The sequence below is a fragment of the Vombatus ursinus genome, unplaced genomic scaffold (genome assembly GCF_900497805.2).
Source record: "Vombatus ursinus unplaced genomic scaffold, bare-nosed wombat genome assembly UNPS02014772.1, whole genome shotgun sequence".
Lineage (NCBI taxonomy): Eukaryota > Metazoa > Chordata > Mammalia > Diprotodontia > Vombatidae > Vombatus > Vombatus ursinus.
Window position 1 is genome coordinate 286,305 of NW_020954550.1, and position 20,305 is coordinate 306,609.

At 37.5% G+C, this 20,305-nt stretch overlaps 1 protein-coding gene across 2 annotated transcripts in view; it reads right to left on the reverse strand.

Moving 5' to 3' along the window:
* Positions 1-20,305, reverse strand: part of COL4A3BP (collagen type IV alpha 3 binding protein) — a 160,863-nt gene that overhangs the window by 66,439 nt on the left and 74,119 nt on the right. For both annotated transcript variants that reach the window (XM_027863358.1, XM_027863357.1), the window contains exons 4-5: positions 16,650-16,757; positions 13,523-13,661 (exon numbers count right to left, since the gene is read on the reverse strand). In XM_027863358.1, coding sequence (XP_027719159.1) covers positions 13,523-13,661; positions 16,650-16,757 — 247 coding nt within the window. The remainder of the gene's footprint in view (positions 1-13,522; positions 13,662-16,649; positions 16,758-20,305) is intronic.

A 20,305-nucleotide genomic window follows, 5' to 3' on the forward strand; every position in this document is an offset into this window, starting at 1 on the left:
TACCAAACTATATACTTCTGTAATAGTACTTCTGTCTGCTGTGTAATAGGGAACTTCCATTCCACTTAAGGCAAAACTCCTCTAAATTCCATTGCATTTGCTTATTCTAGAGCTCGACAAATCCTGTGTTCTTGGACAATGTTGGTATAGGTGTTTCTTTCCTCACTGAAAGAGGCTATACTTCTAGATATTATTACCCTTTTCAAAAAGAGAAAGAAGTTTGTATATGAGTTGGGGAAGGGAAATGTATTTATTGGTGATAGTGGGCAGGAGGCAAGAAAATAACTGCTCCTCCCCACCCATGTATATTCCCCTTCCAAAACAAGTATTTCCTATGCTTATATTATTATTGGTAGTGGTGTTGTGTGTATATGTGTATGCACAAGGGTTGAGAATGACCTCATTTTATCTCAGCAATTTATCTCATATTTGCTCTCTGTTCCACCCCTACCACCACCACCCTAGCTCAAACTTACCTTACTTCTTGCCTGGTTCATTATATCATTCCCCTAACAGGTCTCCTTACTCATAGGTCATCTGACATTTGATAGCTATGTGACCTCAGGCAAGTAACAACCTTCTGAATCAATTTCTTTATCTGTAAAATGGGAATAATATCACCAAACCCTATGTGCTTTCCAAACCTTAAGAGGCTATATAAATAAAATTAAATATTACTACCAAATGAGTTAATTTGATCTGATTCTGCCATCTCCCATTTCTATACCTTTGCTTACAGCATCCCTCATGGTTAGAATTGGAATGTTACCCTCACCTACTACTTCTACCTTTCTAACTCTTTCCTTTCCCTCAAAGATCCAATTCAGGCTCCCTTGCAACTAGTTCCTTCCCTGCTGCCTTCAAATACACCCACATTTCACATGTCTTTCAGGTGGAGGTGGGAAGAGAGGGGGGAAAGCAGACAAAAAACAAGGAAACAATTTTACTAGACCCTACCTTACCCTCAAATTATTATCCTATCTCTCTCCTTCCTTTCTCAAAATCCTTGTAAAAGCCATCTCAATTTCTCTCCTCTCACTCTTCAACCCTTAATAATCTGCTTTTTAATGTGATCATTTGATTGAAACTGTTCCCCTCAAAGTTATCAATGACCTCTCAACTGCCAGATCTGATGATCATTTTTCAGTCCTCATTCTTCTCAACCTACCTGCTGCATTTGAAAATGTCCACACTCTCCTCCTGGATACTCTTTCTCCTCTCTGGTCTTTCATGATTCTACTCTTTCCTGGTCCTCCTCCGAAATTGATTAAGAGTTCCTTCCCTCTCTCCTTTGCCGATTCACCATCCAGGTGATGTCCTCTAAGTGTGGGTATTTCCTCAAGGTTCTATTCTAGCCCATCTACTTTTCACTTTCTGATGGTGAACTCATCAGCTCCCATGGGGTTTAACTACTATATCTATGCTGAAGATTCCCAGATTTATATAGTCAGACTGTGTTTCTCCCTCACATCAGTTACCTATTGGATCAATTATCTATTACAAGGATGTCCAAAAGTAAATACAGTTTTCTTCCACAGCTCATCCCTCTTACAAACTTTTCTATTTCTGTCAAAAGCATTGCCATTCTTCCAGTCTCCCAAATTCATCATCGCAGCATGATTACTCCTCACTCATTTATTTCACATATCCCATCAGATGTTTAATCTTGTTTCTACCTCCACAACATTTTTCGTATGTGACTCCTGCCTACTCACACAGTTAGTATGGCCCTCATTACACTCCTTCCCCAGTTACTCCAACAGGTCCTAATCAATCTCTTGCTTTTCTATTGACTCTAGGATAAAAGACAGGTTCCTCTGTTTAGCTTTTAAAACACTTCATAAACTTGTCCTAAACTATCCTTCCAACCTCAATAGTCATTTTCCTGATAGTAGTGTGTAATTCATTCATAGTAATCTCTCTGATCCTCCCTCACATATAACATCTCTTCTTCTTGTATTTTTGCACTGGCCTTCCTCCATATCTAAAATATATTTCCCTCCTCATATAGTCCATCTTTTTTTTTTTAAATTCAGCTCAAGCACTACATTCTACAAAAAGTCTTTTCTGATTCCCTCAACTGTTAGTCTCCTCCCTCTCAAATTACGCTATATCTAGCTACTAAGTATTTATTCACTTTATGAATATTCTGTATATGGTTATACACGCCCTTGTTTTCTTCCCCATGAGAATCTAGTCTTTCTGTGAAGTTTTTCTTTGTGTTTGTATCTCTAACACCTAACACAGTGGCTGGCACCTCATAGGCACTTTAACAAACGCTAGTTGGTTGACTGATTCCCTGACTCTTCCTTACCATGCCTGACTTTTTCTTCTTGAGCTTCTCATCACACTTTTATTAGTTTGTTTTCCCTACATATTTGTTACCTATTGAATGCATTTACATAATATTTCATATCATAGTTACCTATGTTTAAGTCTTTGGCCCCGCATACTTAGACTGTAGCCTATGTGAAGAAAGATTACATTTTGATCTAAACTACGCATCTACCCTAGTGCCTAACATGGTGCTCTGCACACAGGCTATGATTATTTTTACTGCTATCTTGTTTTTTACATTAGCTTCATTTATGAATATATCTCTTCCCTAACCTGTACCAAGACAGTCATCCATCCCTTCATAACAAAAGCACGTAGGCTTTTTTTTTTTTTGGCAATTGGGGTTAAGTGACTTGCCCAGGGTCACACAGCTAGTAAGTGTCAAACAGTGTTTGGTCTGAGGCCGTATTTGAACTCCGGTCCTCCTGACTTCAGGGCTGGTGCTCTATCCACTGCGTCACCTAGCTGCCCCTGCACATAGACTTTTTAATAAAGATTTGTTCATTTTAGCAAAAGTTTAACTTTTGGGAAAGGCTATCTCACCTTCTTTCATATTCCTAATTCAATGAAAAAAATTAGTGGGAAAAGAGTAAGCCTTCTAATCCTGCAGCTCTATTTCCAAACTACTAAACTACTATCCCCTCTTCAATTTTTTGTTACTTGGAATGCACATTATCTCTTTACCAGGTAGCCTTCCTACAAATCATGACTTCTGTTGTCTATTACCTGTTACAACATTTCTATCTCCCAGTAGACCTAAGATTTTAGTACCTGGCTTACGCTATCACTGTCCACTGAGTATACTACCAATATCTTTGCTGACTTCAATAGCCACCTTAAGACGTTTTCTTCAGACACTTTCATCTCATTAATACCCATCCACAATGACTTTTGATTGCTGATCTTCTGATCATTTACAAATATGTTCTTATTCAGTCATTTTTCAGTCATATCTAACTCTTTGTGACCACATTTGGGGTTTTCTTGGCAAAGATACTCGAGTGGTTTGCCATTTTTTTCTCCAACTCAATTTACAGATAAGAACTGAAGCAAACAAGGTTATGTGACTTGCCCAGGGTCACACAGCTAAGTATCTGAGCCCAGATTTGAACTTGGGGAGATGAATCTTCTTGACTCTAGGCACTCTTTACACTGTATGACCTAGATACCCATTTACATAGTCATTCATGAAAACCTGCTCTATCTCCAATTCAACATTCTTTCTGTGACTTCAGTCTCATCTGTTGCCTCTTTACTACTGCTTCCTCCAAACTTCCTTAACCTCTGTAACAATCTCATACTTTATTCACATCTTCGGCCTGGAAATACTGACCTCCTTCCTGCATCATCGATTCCATGATCAAAGACTTTCCAACATTCCTATTTCCTTCAATCTATAACCTTCCACAAACTCCACCACATAACGATCCTAGACCAGTCAATTAATAAGCATTTATTAAGCTTCTACTATGTGCCAGAAACTCTGCCAAGCACTGGAGATATAAAAGCAAAAGACAGTCCCTTCCCTCAACAAATACGGATAAACAGGCTATACAGATGGTAAAAAGGAAATAATTAACATAGGGAAGGCACTATTATTAAGAAGGACTTGGGAAAGCTTCCTGTAGAAGGTGGGATATTAATGGAGATTTAAAGGAAGTTGGGGAGTGAGTATTTGGAGCACAGGAGGGAGAGCATTCCAGGCATGGAGGACAGCCAGAGAAAATGCCTGGAGCTGAAAGATGGAGTCTCTTGTTTGTGGAAGCCAGGGTCAGTGGATATAAGATGATGTGTTGGGGAGTAAGACAGGAAAGGGTAGATAGGGGAAGGCTAGGTCATGAAAGGCTTTGAATGCAAAACAGAGGCTTTTGTATTGCATCATGGAGGTGATAGGAAATACTGAGTGGGAGCAGGGGGGTGATATGGTCAGACCTGTGCTTTAGTAAAAATCATTTCCTTGGGAGGGTGTGTGTTGTGTGTGTGCGTGTGCGTGTGCGTGTGTGTAAGAATCAGGAGTTTATAATGACATCTAGGTTGTGAGCCTGAGGGACTGGGGAGATTCAGAAAAGATAACGAGTTCAGTTTTGGATATGCTTAGTTTAAGATCCAGTTTGACATAACTGAAAGAAAGCTGGAGGTGCGAGTGTGGAGGTCAGTAGAGAGATTAGGACTGGATAAAAAGATTTGAGAACTATCAGCAATTAAACCCAGAGAAGCTAATGAGATCACCAAATTAACTAACATAGAGGGGAAAAGGGCCAGGAGAGAGCTCTGTGGGACACCTATGATTAGTAGGTATGACCTGGATAAAGATCCAGCAAAGAAGAGTGAGAAGTGGTCTGAAAGATGGGCTGAGAACCAACTTAGAGTGGTGCCCAAAAATCCTAGAGAGAAGAAAGTATCAAGAAGAGGGTGATTGACAGTGTCAAAGGCTGCAGAGAGGTCAAGAGTGAGGACTGAGGAAGGCCATCGGATTTGGCAATTAAGAGATTATTGGTACCTCGAGAGAGAGTAGTTTTGGTGGAATGATGAGGTTGGAAGTTGGATTGTAGAGTTGAGAAGAGAGTGAAAAGGGAGTAAACTATGGAAGCACCCTTTGTAGGTGGCCTTCTCAAGTTTAGACAAAAAAGGCAGAAGAGATATGGGACGATGCAAAGATAGAAGGATAAAGTGAGTGGTTTTTTGAGGATAGGAGAGACATGGGCATATCTGGATCCAACAGACAAGGAAAGATTGAATAGAAGTGAGGGAGGGGGATAATGGAGGATGGGGAGGATGCAGTCTGTTGGAAGAGGCAGGATAGAATGGGATTACTGGTGCCGGTTTGTCTTGGCAATGAATAAGACCCCTTATTTATTGGGTAGCAGTGAAGGAGAAGATACTGGCAGGAGGCATCTGAGTGACAGATGAAGTGGCAAGTCTTGGTGAATAGCCTGAATTTTTTCAATATAACATGACACAAGGTTGTCAGCTGAAATGGGAGAGCCATGGAAGGTTTGGAAGAGCTGCTATGAAGAATAGGCAGGTGAGCTAATAAGGGAAATGAAGAAGGACTGCCTAGCAGCAATGAGGGCTCAGTTGGAATTATACAACACATCTGTAGTAGACCCAGTCAAAATGGGATTTTTCTCCACGTTAACATAGTAGTATGTATATAGGATCAGAGGAGATGGTGGGGGTGAATCAAGGCTGGGGCTCAGCAAGGCACAATTGGTGGTGTGAGGGGATAAGCGACACAGGAGAAAAGGACAGTGTAGAGCTGAAATGGCTCAAAGAGTCAACATGGAGAAAGGAGGAGAGTCTGTTTTCTGTGTCTGGACAGTGCTATGGAAAGCACCCTACCTTTAGAGTATGGACTCTCCCCACTAAGAATGTATGCCTGTCAGTAAGAACTTGTCTTTTATATCTGCTTGGTAATTTTACTATGGTAGTATTTGAATTAACTAGGACAGCAAAAGAATGGAGTATCTTAGCCAACTGAAGTTTCTGAGTAATTAAAAACTTCTTTATGTGTAATACAATGGGAAGCAGCACGGTAAATGGGAAGAGTGGTGGATTTGGAAGCAGAATGTAGGCTCAGTAATAGTTTAGTACTACTTGCTATGTCATAACTTATAAGGGCTTCAGCTTCCTTCTGTGTAAAAATAAAGGTAATGGAAGGTAAGGCATCTAAGGCCCTTTCCAGTATAGGATCCTATAGCTGCAAATATGGAACATGAAGAAAAAATGTTTTTCAGCATCAATAATCTAAAATGTCCACAAGATGGAGATATTTCCTTATGAAAGAGGTACACTACCCTTTCTTCCATACAAGAAAAAGAAGTTTTCTTTCATTTGAAAAGAATTTGTTAAGTATCTGGGCTTACAAGCAGAAGTGAGAATTTTTGTTTACTTTGAGGACTTCAACTTCTGGCCAGAGTATACTCTACTCAAAAACAGACTGTTTTGTCTGGAATTACAAGGTTATATTAGAGACTAGAGAATGAGAATGCTATGTAAAGAGTTGTTACTGTAAGATACTTGAATCAATTCACCTTAATTTAGCTATTAAGCACTCTCATTCTCTAGTCTCTAATAAAACCTCATAAATCCAGGCAGAGCAGTGTTTTTGAGAAGCCTTTGGTTTTTACTATTAGTTCCTTTCTAATTTTGTTTCTTGCGAACTTTTCATCTCAATTGCTATTCTTTTTTTTTTTTAAGGCAATTGGGGTTAAGTGACTTGCCTAGGGTCACACAGCTAGTTAAGTGTCAAGTGTTTGGTCTGAAGCCAGATTTGAACTCAGGTCCTCCTGACTTCAGGGCCAGTGCTCTACCCACCGCACCACCTAGCTGCCCCTCAATTGCTATTCTTTATGTTAAATAATGGTCTCTTTATACAGTGCACAGATAATTTTCTTCCTCCTTTCTTTTCAACTTAAAACTCTTTTGACTAGGCTTGAAAGACTCAAAACAAACGTATTCTTACCAGCCCTCTTTACATCTACCATATCCCTAGTCAAGAGGCTGTCATTTCTATATTTCAAACTGTGGTCCAGAAATATAAAGTTTTTTCTCACATAATATTGTCTTAACCAAATGTTTAGTTCCCAAATCTGCTCTTTTCAGCATCCATTGAGTTTGACAGGCAGCAGTGATGAAAAAACCCCTTACATCCCTACAGTCTTCAGACTGTAAAACCGTGTGATCTTTGTCACTATCTTCCAGGTTGGCAGGGTCAATTACATCCTTCTAAGTTAGCAGATTTCATTATCAGTCTTCCATTTGGACTAGTATTGGGAAGTTATTCCAGGCATGAGAGACCAACAATGCCAAGTCACAGAGACAGGAGACAGACTGTTGTGTTGAAGGGATAGCAGGCAGGACAGAGTATGTTGTTGTTGCTTGGACCTTTCAGTTGTGTCTGACTCTATGTAACCCCACTTGGAGTTTTCTGGCAGATACTGAAGTGGTTTGCCATCTCTTTCACCAGCTCATTTTACAGATGAGAAAACTGAGGCAAAGAGGGGTGATTTGCCCAGAGTCACATGGCTAGTGAGTGAGGCCAGATTTGACCCCTTCCAGTTAATTTTACAAATGAGGAAACTAAAGCAAACAGGGTTAAGCGCCCAGGGTCACACAGCTAGTCAGTGTCTAAGACCAGATTCGAACTCAGGAGGATGAGTTTTTCTAACTCCAGGCACAGCACTCTATCTGCTGCACTACCTTGTGCCTCAGGAAAATAATATTCCTCTCTATTGTTATTAAACTGACAGATAGCCGTCTCAGAACTCCTCAGTGAGGAATCACCAACAATCATTACTCTTTTTCCTCTGAGCTTTATGGGATTATCTTTCACCTGAAAGCATTTGCAGATTTACTTTATCAATCCTTGGAAGACATCTATAAAAATATCTATCCCCCCCCTTTTGGGGGGGGGGAGCAGGGCACAGATAGGAAATGTCTTGGCTTTAAGCACTTTATAGTTCTTCTAAGACACAGTCTTCCATTCACAAGATTCTAGCATAGGGAAGAGCTCCCCTCTGCTTCATCAGATATTTTTTTTTTCCACTTCTTTTCACAACGAAGCACCATATTTGTTTTGGCTTGTTTGTTTGTTTGTTTTTAGGAGCTTTTCATCCTTATTCTCAGATAACCTGCAGTGTGGAGGGCCATTCCTCAAACCCTTTCAACTTGTCTTCCAGCAAGAAGACTGTGGCCCAGGAGGTACTAATGTAGCATTTGAGCTGTCCATTTATTAGCTCCTTTTATTACATGACTCGGCCCATCTCCTATTCCAGATGTACATTTTGAAATTACACACACACACACACACACACACACACACACACACACCCTGTAGCTTACAAACAATCAGTTTCTATATATTTCTACCACCTGCTGAGTAACTAGAAATTCTGATTCTTTGCAGGCTGTTAATGATTTATGATTTGAAGCCAGATAGTATCATCAGGACAATGAAGTTGTTAAAGAAGATGGAGTCATGTGTGAGGCAGCAATCTGGGATCAGTAAAAATGTGGTGAAATTTTTCATATCTAATCTGGCCTTCATCCTAATCAATTCTGTGTTTTGCTCATTGTGTATAGCCTGTTCAAGGTACATGTATTAATGAACTAACTCAATGGGTTGCCCATAGTTTAAACAATAGGCATTTTTCATCTTTTGGGTTTTTCCTGTGTGGTTATTTATCTCACTAAAGAGTCACTGTAGTATTATGGAATTTGATATAATCAGCACTGCCAACCATAAACAAGGAGCATCTGAATGACCTCACGATTTAGAAGGAATAATTCTTCTATTTGGACTATATATATGACATCTTCCATGACAATGGCAAGTAGGCACCACCCTGTTTCATGACAATAACTGATAACTGGTGGACCAATGAACCAAGTCTATCAAAGTTATTTCTTTGGCTATATCTATCAAGCAACTGTATCTGATAGTAACATGAAAGATGCATTTTTTGAAGAACACCCTTACGGATGAGTTTTGTTCTACTAAGTCAATTTTTTTATGATCAGTAAACAACGAATGCAACACAGTCTTGTATCTTCTATACCTTTCAGTCATTTTTGCAACTATAAAAAATATGGCAGGCTGAAGAAAATTTTTAGCAAAAGTTTTCCTGTTTTCTTATCATTGTTTCATTGAAGATATACTCTGCCATTTACTGCCTGTGTTACCTTGGGCAATTCTTTAACTCCCTTAACTTCCTTGCTAATGTTCTCATCTGAGAAATTGGGGGATGGGAGTGTATTCAATGACCTCAAAAGTTTCTTATGAATACTCTTAAAATGTGTGGAGATTGTCCTCAAGGTTTTTATAATAAGAATACGGGTAGATAATTAATTATTGATGTCCTCAACAATTTGATTTGTAATACTACGATTTATAGTTTTTTCCAATTAGCTGGTATTTTTCCTGTTTTTTGGACATCCTGAAAATTGATGCTTCAACATTTTTTTGCTTATGTTGCTTCTAGTAAGAAATGTTTTTATGTGTTCTGGTTCTGCTACTCAATGTAGCTCTACCGCAAAAGGTGATAAAGTTAAAATAGTACAGTTACCCTGGTAGACCTGCTACATTTTTTGTTTATGTACACATTACAAATACAGACTATAGTCTCATCTGCATATACAGACACTTCTTTCTCTGTAAATTCACATTACACAAATTTGATTTTTCTGGAAAAAAAAAATCTGTACTTCAAAAAAAAACCCTACAAAACAAAACCAACATTAACTTTACAATCTGTACTGCTTCTGTATGAGTGTGCATGCTGCCCCCCTTTAGATCAGGAATTGTGTTGTCTACTATTTCCAAATCTCTCACAGTACCCAGCCCAATGTTTTAGGCACATAAAAGATGTTTAATTCTTACTGCAACTAATTTTAGTTCCACAATTGAAATTATGATTAAAATGAGGTTTGATTATTTGAAACAATTAGGAGAGAAAAGACGAAATCAATAAAGTGATTTAAATATAAAATGTTCAATGATAAGATTTGTGTATTTAAAAAATTGCTGTGGAGGAGTATATTTCAAACCACAACTGAAATGCACCCAAGGTATTTTTCCTAACGTATGGGATCTTAGCAAAATCTCAAAAACAAAACAAAAATTTTAATGGCTCCACATTCCCTACCAAATGATCTGGTATTCAAAGATCTGCATAATCTGATACCAATTTATTCATCCAGCTCTTATTACACATTACTTTACTACTCTCAAATCACACTATATTTCAGCAAAGTTGGACTGCTTCCTGCTTTCCCATCTTGTGTTCCTCCTTCCCTACCATTAAGTGCATTTATTCTGATTTAGAATGGCCCCCCTTTAACATTCTCTTCTGAAACCTTTCACTGCCTTTTTATTACCTCTTCAATAAAACCTTTCATAGTCCAACCTTATTAAATTATGACATTCTGTCTGACCGCCTCTATATACTTAATTGTCTTCTACTTCCTAGAATTATTAATTGCACATATAATCATCTCCCCAGCTAGGCTGAGTTCCAACAAAGTTAGTGCTATTTTTTTCACCTTTGCTTCCCCAACACAGCACAGTTCCTTATCTATAACTGGAAGGTAAACAAAGTTTCTTAACTCAATAACAAAATGAAGGAGAAGGAAAGGAAACGAGATTGCCTCTCCAATTTCTCCCCATATCTTGCCCTATCTCCACCTATCTTTCTAAGATCAGTTCTAAGGTGCCACATTTAACAAATCTTAGTGAGAAATAATTTTCTCTTTTCTTAGCTCATTCCTAGCACTTTATACCAGAACTAAATGTGCTCTTATGAATTATTTCCCTTACAGAATTTGCATACATCTTGTTGCCCATACTAGATTGCTAGATCTAAGAGGTCAAGGGCTACACCATATTCTTGTTTATATCTCCTTAGCTCCTGTCTAGTATATGTTAGTCATTTAAAAATGTTTTTTGAGCAGGTGGACTTCAGAAAAACCTGGAAAGACTTATATGAACTGAGGCTGAGTAAAGTAAGCAGAACCAAGAGAACATTATATACAGTAACAGCCACATTTTGTGATGACTGACTCGGACAGACTTAGCTCTTCTCAGCAATACAAGGAACTAAGACAACTCCAAAAGACTCATGATGGAAAATGCCATCCATATCCAGAGAAAGAACTATGGAGTCTGAATGCAGATCAAAGCATAATATTTGCTTTCTCTTTGTTTTGTTTTGTTTCTTCTTTCTTGTGGTTCCTTCCATTCATTCTAATTCTTCTTTACAAGGTGGCTAATGTGAAAGTATTTAATAAGAATGTATATGTAGGGCCTATATCGGATTGCAGGCCATTCTTGGGGGGGAAGGGGATTTAAAACTCAAAAGCTTATGGAAGTGAATGCTGAAAAACAAAAATAAACTTTTTAAAACATGTTTTTTGAAATGAATTATCTGTCAATATCTAAGCTGTATTGTGGATTATACAGTAAGAATATGCCCAAAGGGCTATAAAACTGCTCATACCATCTGACCCAGCAATACCACCACTACTAGGTCTGTATACCAAAGAGATGGAAAAAAAGGGGGGGGGGGGGGGCATATATGTGAAAGGACTTATACCCACAAAAATATTTATAACAGTTCTTTTTGTGGTGGCAAGGAATTGGAAATTGAGGGGATGCCCATCAATTGGGGAATGGCTGAACAGATTGTGATAAATGATTGTGATGGAATACTATAGTGCCATAAGAAATGACTAACAGGATGATTTTAGATAAACCTGGAAAGACTTAATGAACTGATGTTCAAGGAATCAAGTAGAACCAGGAGAATATTGTACATAGTATCAGCAATATTGTAATGGTAATCATCTATGAAAGACTTAGCTATTCTGAGCAAAACAATTATCCAAGACAATTCCAAAGGACTTATGATGAAAAATGCAATCTATCTCAAGAGAAAGAACTGATGGAGTCTGAATGCCAATCAAAGCATATTTCTTCTATTTTCATTATCTTTCTTGGGTTTTTCTTTTTGGTCTGCGTTTTCTTGGACATGTCTAATATGCAAATATGTTTCCAGATGTATAATCTATATCAAATTGCTTGTCTTCTCAAGGAGGGCAAAGGAGAGAGAGAATGTGGAACTCACAATTTTTAAAAGCAAATGTTAAAAATTATTTTTATGTGTGATTGGAAAAAATATAAAAATATTTAAAAAGAATAGCTAGTTTATGCCGTATAAATAAGATCTAACTGGCTAATTAATTTCACTTATGTAGTCTTTCTAAAACTTGAGATGTTCATCATTTTTCAGTCACATCAGACTCTTTAGGACCCCATTTGTGGTTTTCTTGGTAAAGATACTGAGATGGTATACCATTTCCTTTGCCAGCTCATCTTACAAATGAGAAAACTGAGACAAACATGTTTAAGTGACTTGCCCATAATCATACAGTCAGTAAGTGTCTGAGGCCATATTTGTACTCACAAAGATGAGTTTTCGTGACTTCAAGCCTGGCACTCTACCCACTGTGCCACCTAACTGCCTGCAAAAACTGAGATACTTCTCACTATTTAAAATGGCATTTAAACATAAAATTTACTAGCACTGTTATTTGGATTATATGATGGTGAAATGGATATAGTTATGTTTTTAAATGTTATGTCAACTAGCATTTTTCAATTCTATTTATATAACATGGTCATTTATGGAATCTCTATGGAACCTATGGAATCACTTGTTCCTCCTATCTCAATGCTTACTATTAATCTTTTAGAAATTATTATTTTTAAGTTATTATAACGAAATTCTAGTCTTCTGGCTCACTTTGTAAAATGCCCACTTGAGCAGAGAGTAGGAAGAAGGAAAGGATATGTCTGAGAAAAAAACATTTTCCCTTTTATGGAGGTGAAATGAAAGGCCATTTGTCTTAAAGACATCATTTCCCTCATGAGAAAAACTGAATAGACATATAATTTTTAAGCCTATCAAATGACTTATTTCAAGGATAGCTAATTCAGAGAAAACTAAAGCCTTTAAAAATTAGACTATATAGCAAAGAATTTCATAAGAACAGGAAAAGAAATGTCAGGAAAGCCACATATATAGTTAAATTAACTATTATTTAGTACATCACAGAGCTATGAATTCCAAATTAATTTTAATTAACAGTTGTCAGTTTGTCAGAACGAAACCTATTAACAAGGTAGATAATTTGACAGGTAGATAAATTTCTATTTCCTTAAAAGAAAAAGATAAATACCAAGCTGCTTTTCATTTGGGCAGCACACAGTTAACTTTTTTCCAAGGCTCAAAGGCCCATGATGTTGAAAAAGATTCTTTAACCTGTATCTAGAGTAAACACTTACAATGCTTTTGATAATTCTAGACCTTCATGAGAATATAATTAAAAACCAATGAAGCATACTATTACCAAAAGTCTAAACACTAAATTTTTATGAAATTGAGTAAATTAAAAATTTTGTCATGTAACAACTTCTCTGAAATGAATCATGAAATGTCATAAAAGTACATTTACAATATGGATGCTACTAAAAATAGTTTTATTTGGAATTATGGTATAAATGTGGCTACAGCTCCTGATTTTGACAATTACCTTAGAAATGAAAATTCCCTTTTCTTTAGGGCAACTGGTTTTTAATCAATGCATGCTATAAGCAGAAATAGGGGTCAGCAATTGTCTAATTAACCTTTATCCCTCTGAAGTTCATCCTTGGAGACTGCATCTGCACAGGCATCAAAGTACTTCTGTAGAGTATCAACTTGTCTACATAGGATGTCTCTAAAGGTTTCCATTTCAGCCAATTTCTCACGCAAACTGTGGCCTTTCTGGAAAAAAAAAAAAAGACAAAGGGGAAGGGAAAGAGAAGAAAATAATCCAAGTGTAGCAGTCATGCTTATTCTAGCCACTTTTTATGACCCTACCTCTTGGTGTGCTGTTTTCCTATGAAAAAGGTGTCTTCTTATCAGGGGTGACCCTTGGAATTGTGCCCTGGATTCCAGTTTCTTCCTAGAGATTGCCTAATAATCATCCCCTCTCACCTTCAATTTCTATCTACTTGGTTCCTTCCCAGCTGCCTAACATGCCAAGATCTGTCCTAGCAAAAAATTTAAAAAAAAATTTTTTTTAAAGAAAAAGGGAAAAAAGAGGAAAAAAAAATAAACCTTTACTTGTGTCTCCCTTTCTTTCAACTTAGTTCCCCATATGCCGCCTCCCCCCTTCATGGCAAAACTCCTAGAAAAAAATTCTATTCCAACTTCATTTCCCTTACCTCCCTTTTAATCTGCCTTCTGACCTCACTAACTCAATGAAATTGTTCTCTCCAAAGACAACAATGATTTCTGATTCACTAACTTCCAAGACCTTTGAATGAGAATGAGAATTCTTGATCCTTATTGTACTCTGCACTATGTGTCACTATTGATCATCCCTTCCTCCTGGATACTTCCTCCCTTTCTTTTCTGATTCTTCTACCCTTTTTTTAAAAAAAAAGCATTATTTCTCATTTTCTTTCACAGTATCAACATTCACCCAAATTCTCCCTTACCCCCCTTCCCCTTATTCTAGAAAAAAACACACTTGAAATTGACTGATCGATATTTGAAGTTTGATCACCTGGAGCATATAAACAGTGAAGTTCCCAATTTTAAAAGGGAAGGGTAAATGTTGCTTTGACTTTCACAATCCTTTTTTATATAGAAAAAGTATGGAGACTGAAATGAAACTAAAAGTATACTTTTAAAAACTGTACTCATTGGATGTAACATGGCAAATGATAAAAAGTTATAACAAAAACAATCTAGGTAGAAATCTAGAGAGGACATACAAAAGAGAAAATATCTTTGTCATGTTATTAGCATTCCTCAAAGCTATGGACCATGAAATATATTTTCTTGGTATTTTCAATAGCACAGCGCTAAGCGCCTATTAAGTGATCAAAAAGTAAGGATCGAAGATCTTGAACTGCAAACTCAAATGGTCATCAAGTCTTCATTTCAATATAATGAAACTAAGGCCCAGAGAGATGAAGTGATGTTTCCAAGGCCACACAGGGCTGAGTTGACATTCAGGTTCAGTCCTCTGACTCCAAAGTCAGCTCCTGGCCATGGCACTAGCTTAGGGGAAAAACCTACTGTGCATGTAGATTAGAGGCATCAAACCTACAACACCCATGGTACCAGATAAAAATGTAATTGGGAAATATTTAACAAAATAAATAAGAATACGATACAATATAGATAATGTGAATTTGTAGTATTCTAAGTCATTCTGAGTTCTGCAGGGTGGATTCTTTCTTCTACCACAGAAAAGGCAGGAATGGCCAATGGCACCAGTGGGCTCGAGAAGTAAAAGTGATGACAAACCACTAGACACAGTATGACCATATTTTTTTCCTAAGAAATTAATTCTTCCACACTAGAATATTCTTTACAACCCAGATGAATAAGAATTCTTTATTCATATGGCATCCGATATTATTATATGTTGTAAGTAAGTAAATTACTTGATTATTTTCCAGGTTAACTTCACGGTTCCAACAGTCAACTTGGTTATTTCTTAATGTGAAATTAGAGGAAAGCAAATTATCCTTGATTTCAGTAGGTTAATTGTGGATATTTGGGAGATGCTTTGACAGGTTGAGTTATTAGCTTTGTGATGCTGGGACAGGAGTCTCTTAACCTCTCTGGGCCCTGGATGCTTCAAGTAAAACATCAGGGGGTTGGAACACTTTAATTCCAAGGCCCCTTATATCTCTTACGCTACAATCCTGAAAATAGGCACCCTTACCAAAAATAGATTTCAATTGTTTCCATTATAAAATGTGATGTCACTGTTTTTTATAACAGGATTTTTCCCAAGTCAGCATGAGAAATAATGGTTTATATGGTTCTCTTTTTTCAGTCACTGAATATAAAAAGATGAATTACCCTGTTTGGTTGGCTCGCTTTCTCCAAATTAGAGAGACAGAGAAAACAAATATCATTTATAAATATTCACAGAAGCTACTACTGCTAAAAGAATTTCATTTATGATTTACTCAACTTCGTCAAATCCAGACACTTAAACAACTTCTGCCAGTTCTCCTACAATTATTTTTAAGCCACAAACATATACTTCTTATAAAATTCATAATTCATTTGAAATTTATATTGTTAAGACATTAGCATTACCCTTCATACCACCAACTCTATTCTCCAGCAATTAAGGGTTGGCTCTGGTACCAAGTACTGATGATATGAACAAGAAATTCATCTTAAGATAATGAGTGTGTGACCTTTTGAGAACTATTTACAAAACTGCTTTTAAAATGCTGCACGAATATTATACCTGAAAACAGGTTAACTATCATTAGAAATTATAGTCTGCATTCTTCTGGTATTTGAGCCTTTTCATGTCTTAAAATATTTTTACAAAATAATGCAACAAGAAAAAATTCCATTAAAATGATGCAAAGAAACAAAATTACCTCATTTTTATCTACTGTGTATGTGGATTTCTTTTCTTTTTTTAGGTAGGAGAGGAGAAAGAAGGAAGAATAATATTTTGGAATTTTTGTGGCAGAATTCTGACTCATTTAGCTTGAAAAACAATGTCATATCAATAAGATTCCTTTTTTTCAACTATTACATGCTTCATACCCACAACATAAAATTTAATATTCTCAAATTATTTAGAAGCTAAATAGCATAACTGTGTTGGTCCCCTTCACCCCTCATCCTGACATGAATTAGACAGAAATGAATGTCTCTATTTTTAAGGTTAAGCTTTATTTTTCATTTATGTTGCATTCTTTTGAATCATTTGTAATAACTAACCTTGAATGATGAGGTGGATGTTGCTGAATAACCACTTGCTCCAGACACAAGTGATACCATTGAGCCATGTCGGCGCAAGCTTGATTCTGATCCATAACCAGATTCAGTCTAAAAAGAAGAAATTACAGATAATTTTTCTAATACAAACAAACTCAAAGAAGGAAACTAATTTTCCTTAAAATAAAAACTTTAGTGTATTGGTCAAACAATTTCAAGCAGTGGCTAAACAACTTAAGCTATTGCTGCAATCTTAACAACATCTAATACCTCTGAATGCTTTTAGGAAAAGAAGGTAGGACATTGCTTGTTCTAATGTTCAAAAGTGGAACAAAAACTCTGAAACTTTTTTTAAAATTTCAAAATACATGATGGATAATTTAACAATAATGTTAAAGAATCTTATTTCACTTTTATTATTCAAATACTCCATACTTAAACAGATTTGTGATCTTATCAATTTGGTTGTTTCCTCCATCAATGTAAGTCACAGTCCATCCTTGCCTGCCTTCCCTGCACAACTTCAGTCCATGTCTTCTCAAAGGGCACACTCAATGCAATAGAAGCTTTCCTTATACTTTTGATCCTATTCCCTCCCATCATTTCCAGAAAATTTCCCTCAGTCTCATCCACATTACCCAATCTATGGGGCCCCTTTCTGCTGAGTACAAACATAAACCAAGTTTCCCACATCCTTAAAAAAATCTTATTAGATACTACTAACCCCACAAGTGATCACCTTATATAGCATCAAATGAGAGATCTGTAAAGTGCTAAGTACAGTGCCTGGCACACAGTAGGCACTTAATAAATGTTTGTTCCTTTTCCTTACCCTGTTATCTCTCCTCCTCTTCTTAAACTCCTTTTTAAAAAATTACTACACTTGGCACCTTTATTTCCTCTGCTTCTACTCATTTATATTCTCTTGATATCATCATTCAAGTGAAACCATTCTCTCCGAAGTTCCCAAAGATCTCTTAATTACCAAATCTAATAACCCCTTCTAAAAACCTCTGCAGCATGTGGCCCCCTACCCTCTTCTGGTAATTCTCTTTTCTGAGATTTTCGTACTGTTGCTCTTTTATCTCCTACCTCTGCCTGATTCTCCTTCAGACTCTTTTACTGGAGCTTCATTCACGTCACACCTAACTGTGGGTGTCCTCCAAGACTTTGTCCTGGGCCCTCTTTTACTTGGTGATCTCATCAGGTCCCAATTATCTCAGACATATATATATGCATCCTCAGTCTCTCTCCTAAGCTCCAGTTCCACATCACCACACTACCTGAAATGCTTTAAGCAAGATATGCAACAGCTTCCCTGTCTCAGACCTTAGTCAGCTCCAATCTATTGTGCACATACCAACCAAAGCAATTTTCTTAATGCTGTGTGATCATGTCACTTCTTCAATAAAATGTAGTGGTTCCTTATAACTTTCCTCTAGCATCAAATATAAACTCCTCTGTTTCACACTTAAAAGTTCATTTTAACCTGATCGCTAAACTACTTCATTCCACACTCCAAAACTTCATTTTCATTTGCTACTAATACATGGAATGTTCAAATTCCTGATTTCCTTCAAGACAGCTCAAACAGCACCTTCTTCATGAGGCCCTTCCAGCTAGTGCCTCCCACCTTCCCTCTCAAGGTTACCCTGTATCTACTTCATTTAAATCTTGTGTATGTTTGCGTTCTTTCTTGTTAGAATGCCATTTTCTTGGGGGTAGGGGATGTTTCCACTTTTGTCTTTGTATCCTAAGCACACTGCACAGGGTCTAGCACAGCAATGCTTTAATAAAGATTGTTACTAAGCTATCTACCATATGAAGTATATTATGATAGGCCCTTATTATGTGAGTTGTAAAATCCTATTGTGTTAGCTTCTTTTTGTCAGCTGCAGAGGAGGGGCTTGTGGAATATTTTCCTAGGGAAGGCTTCTATGTTTGTCTTGGCTGTTTGCAGGAGGAATAAGAAGCACTTTAGGAGCAAGAAGCACCTTCACCTGGGAATGAGGGAAGAAGGAGGTCACTACAATTGGGAAAGATTCATTTGGTGCTGGTGCTGGTGCTAGTGCAAAGCTGGTCTCAGAGATTTGACTAAACTCAGCTACTGTCTCCCTACACAAGGTAAGGTTTAATCATAAGAAGTGGACAAAAACTATTACAGAATGGCTTTGGTCAAAGCCATGTGGATTGTGTTTTATTGTAATTCAAAAAAGTATATCATTAAGCACCTGCTGCATGTAGGGTATTGTTTTGCGCATGAGGATTTAGAAACAGCCTACTCTGAAGGAGTTTACCACTTCATGGGGATGGGAGGGAAGAAACTGAGATCTACTGAGGAAAGGACTCCTCTCCTGCCCACAGGTGTCCTATATCCATGTCTTCAAGAGTTATACTACTGGCGCAGCTAGGTGGCACAGTGGATAGCGCACCAGCCCTCAAGTCAAGAGGACCTGAGTTCAAACCCAACCTCAGACCAAACACTTGACACTTACTAGCTGTGTGACCCTAGGCAAGTCACTTAACCCCAATTGCCTAAAAAAAAAAAAAGTTAACACTACTAAAAGACCAAGTGGCTGATATACAGTCTTTCTCATCTCTCAGAAAGCAGAGTTATCCTACCTAGACTTTGACCTTACTGATACTATTTAATGTGAGTTCCCTCTTCTCCCATTTTCATTGTCTCAAATACCCTGGACTTATCTCCCACTCTTTCCTCCCTTTCCCCAAGCTCTGACAAAGACGTTATCCTACTCTTTACCAAAGCTAACCCCAAAGTGTGCACCTGATCCCATCTTCCAGCAACTGTATCCTCAACCATACTTTCCAGAGTCTTTGATCTCTATCTCCTTCATCCTAAAAAAGAAAAAAAAACAACCCTTTACTAAACTCATTATCTGCCAAACTCCTTGAAAAAGTTATCTACTCTTGCTTCCTCTACATCCTTTCCTCGACTCTTTGCAATTTGGATTTCAATCTCGTCACCTGACGGAAACTAGTCTCTCAAAAATTTCAGTTATCTATTAATCATAAAATCTGATGGTCCTCTCTCAATCCTATTTGCTGCATTTGTTAGTGTATGACCACCCTTATCCTCCAGGATGATCTTTCCTTCCTGGATTTCTGTGACACTCTTCTTTCCCAGTTTGCCTCCCACTTGTCTAACTGCTTCTCAGCCTCCTTCCTGGGCTCATCATCCCCATCATGCTTCTTGCTCTGTTTTGGTTAGCTGTTCCCTCCCTCTCTCCTCCCCAAGTACTTCTCTCTTCCTCTCCTACAATAACTACATTATCTCTCGAGGGTTCAAGTATCATTTTTATGTAGATGACTCCCAGATCTATATACCCAGCCTCAGGCTTTTGCATAAGATTCTGTCCTACATCACCGATTGCCAAATGGACATTTCAAACTAGAAGTCCTGGAGACTTCTTAAATTCAGCATTTCTAAAACTGAACTCATTAGCTCCCCCCACCTCCCATAATTCCTGCCTTCTTCCAAACATCCCTATTTCTGTAAAAGCCATATCCTTCCCAGGTATTGGGTTTCTAATACCAGCATCATTTTAGAGTCCTCATTCTCTCACCCCACAAATCCAACCAGTTGCCAAATCTTGCCATTTCTACCTCTACAAACATCTATTATATCTAACTCCTTCCTT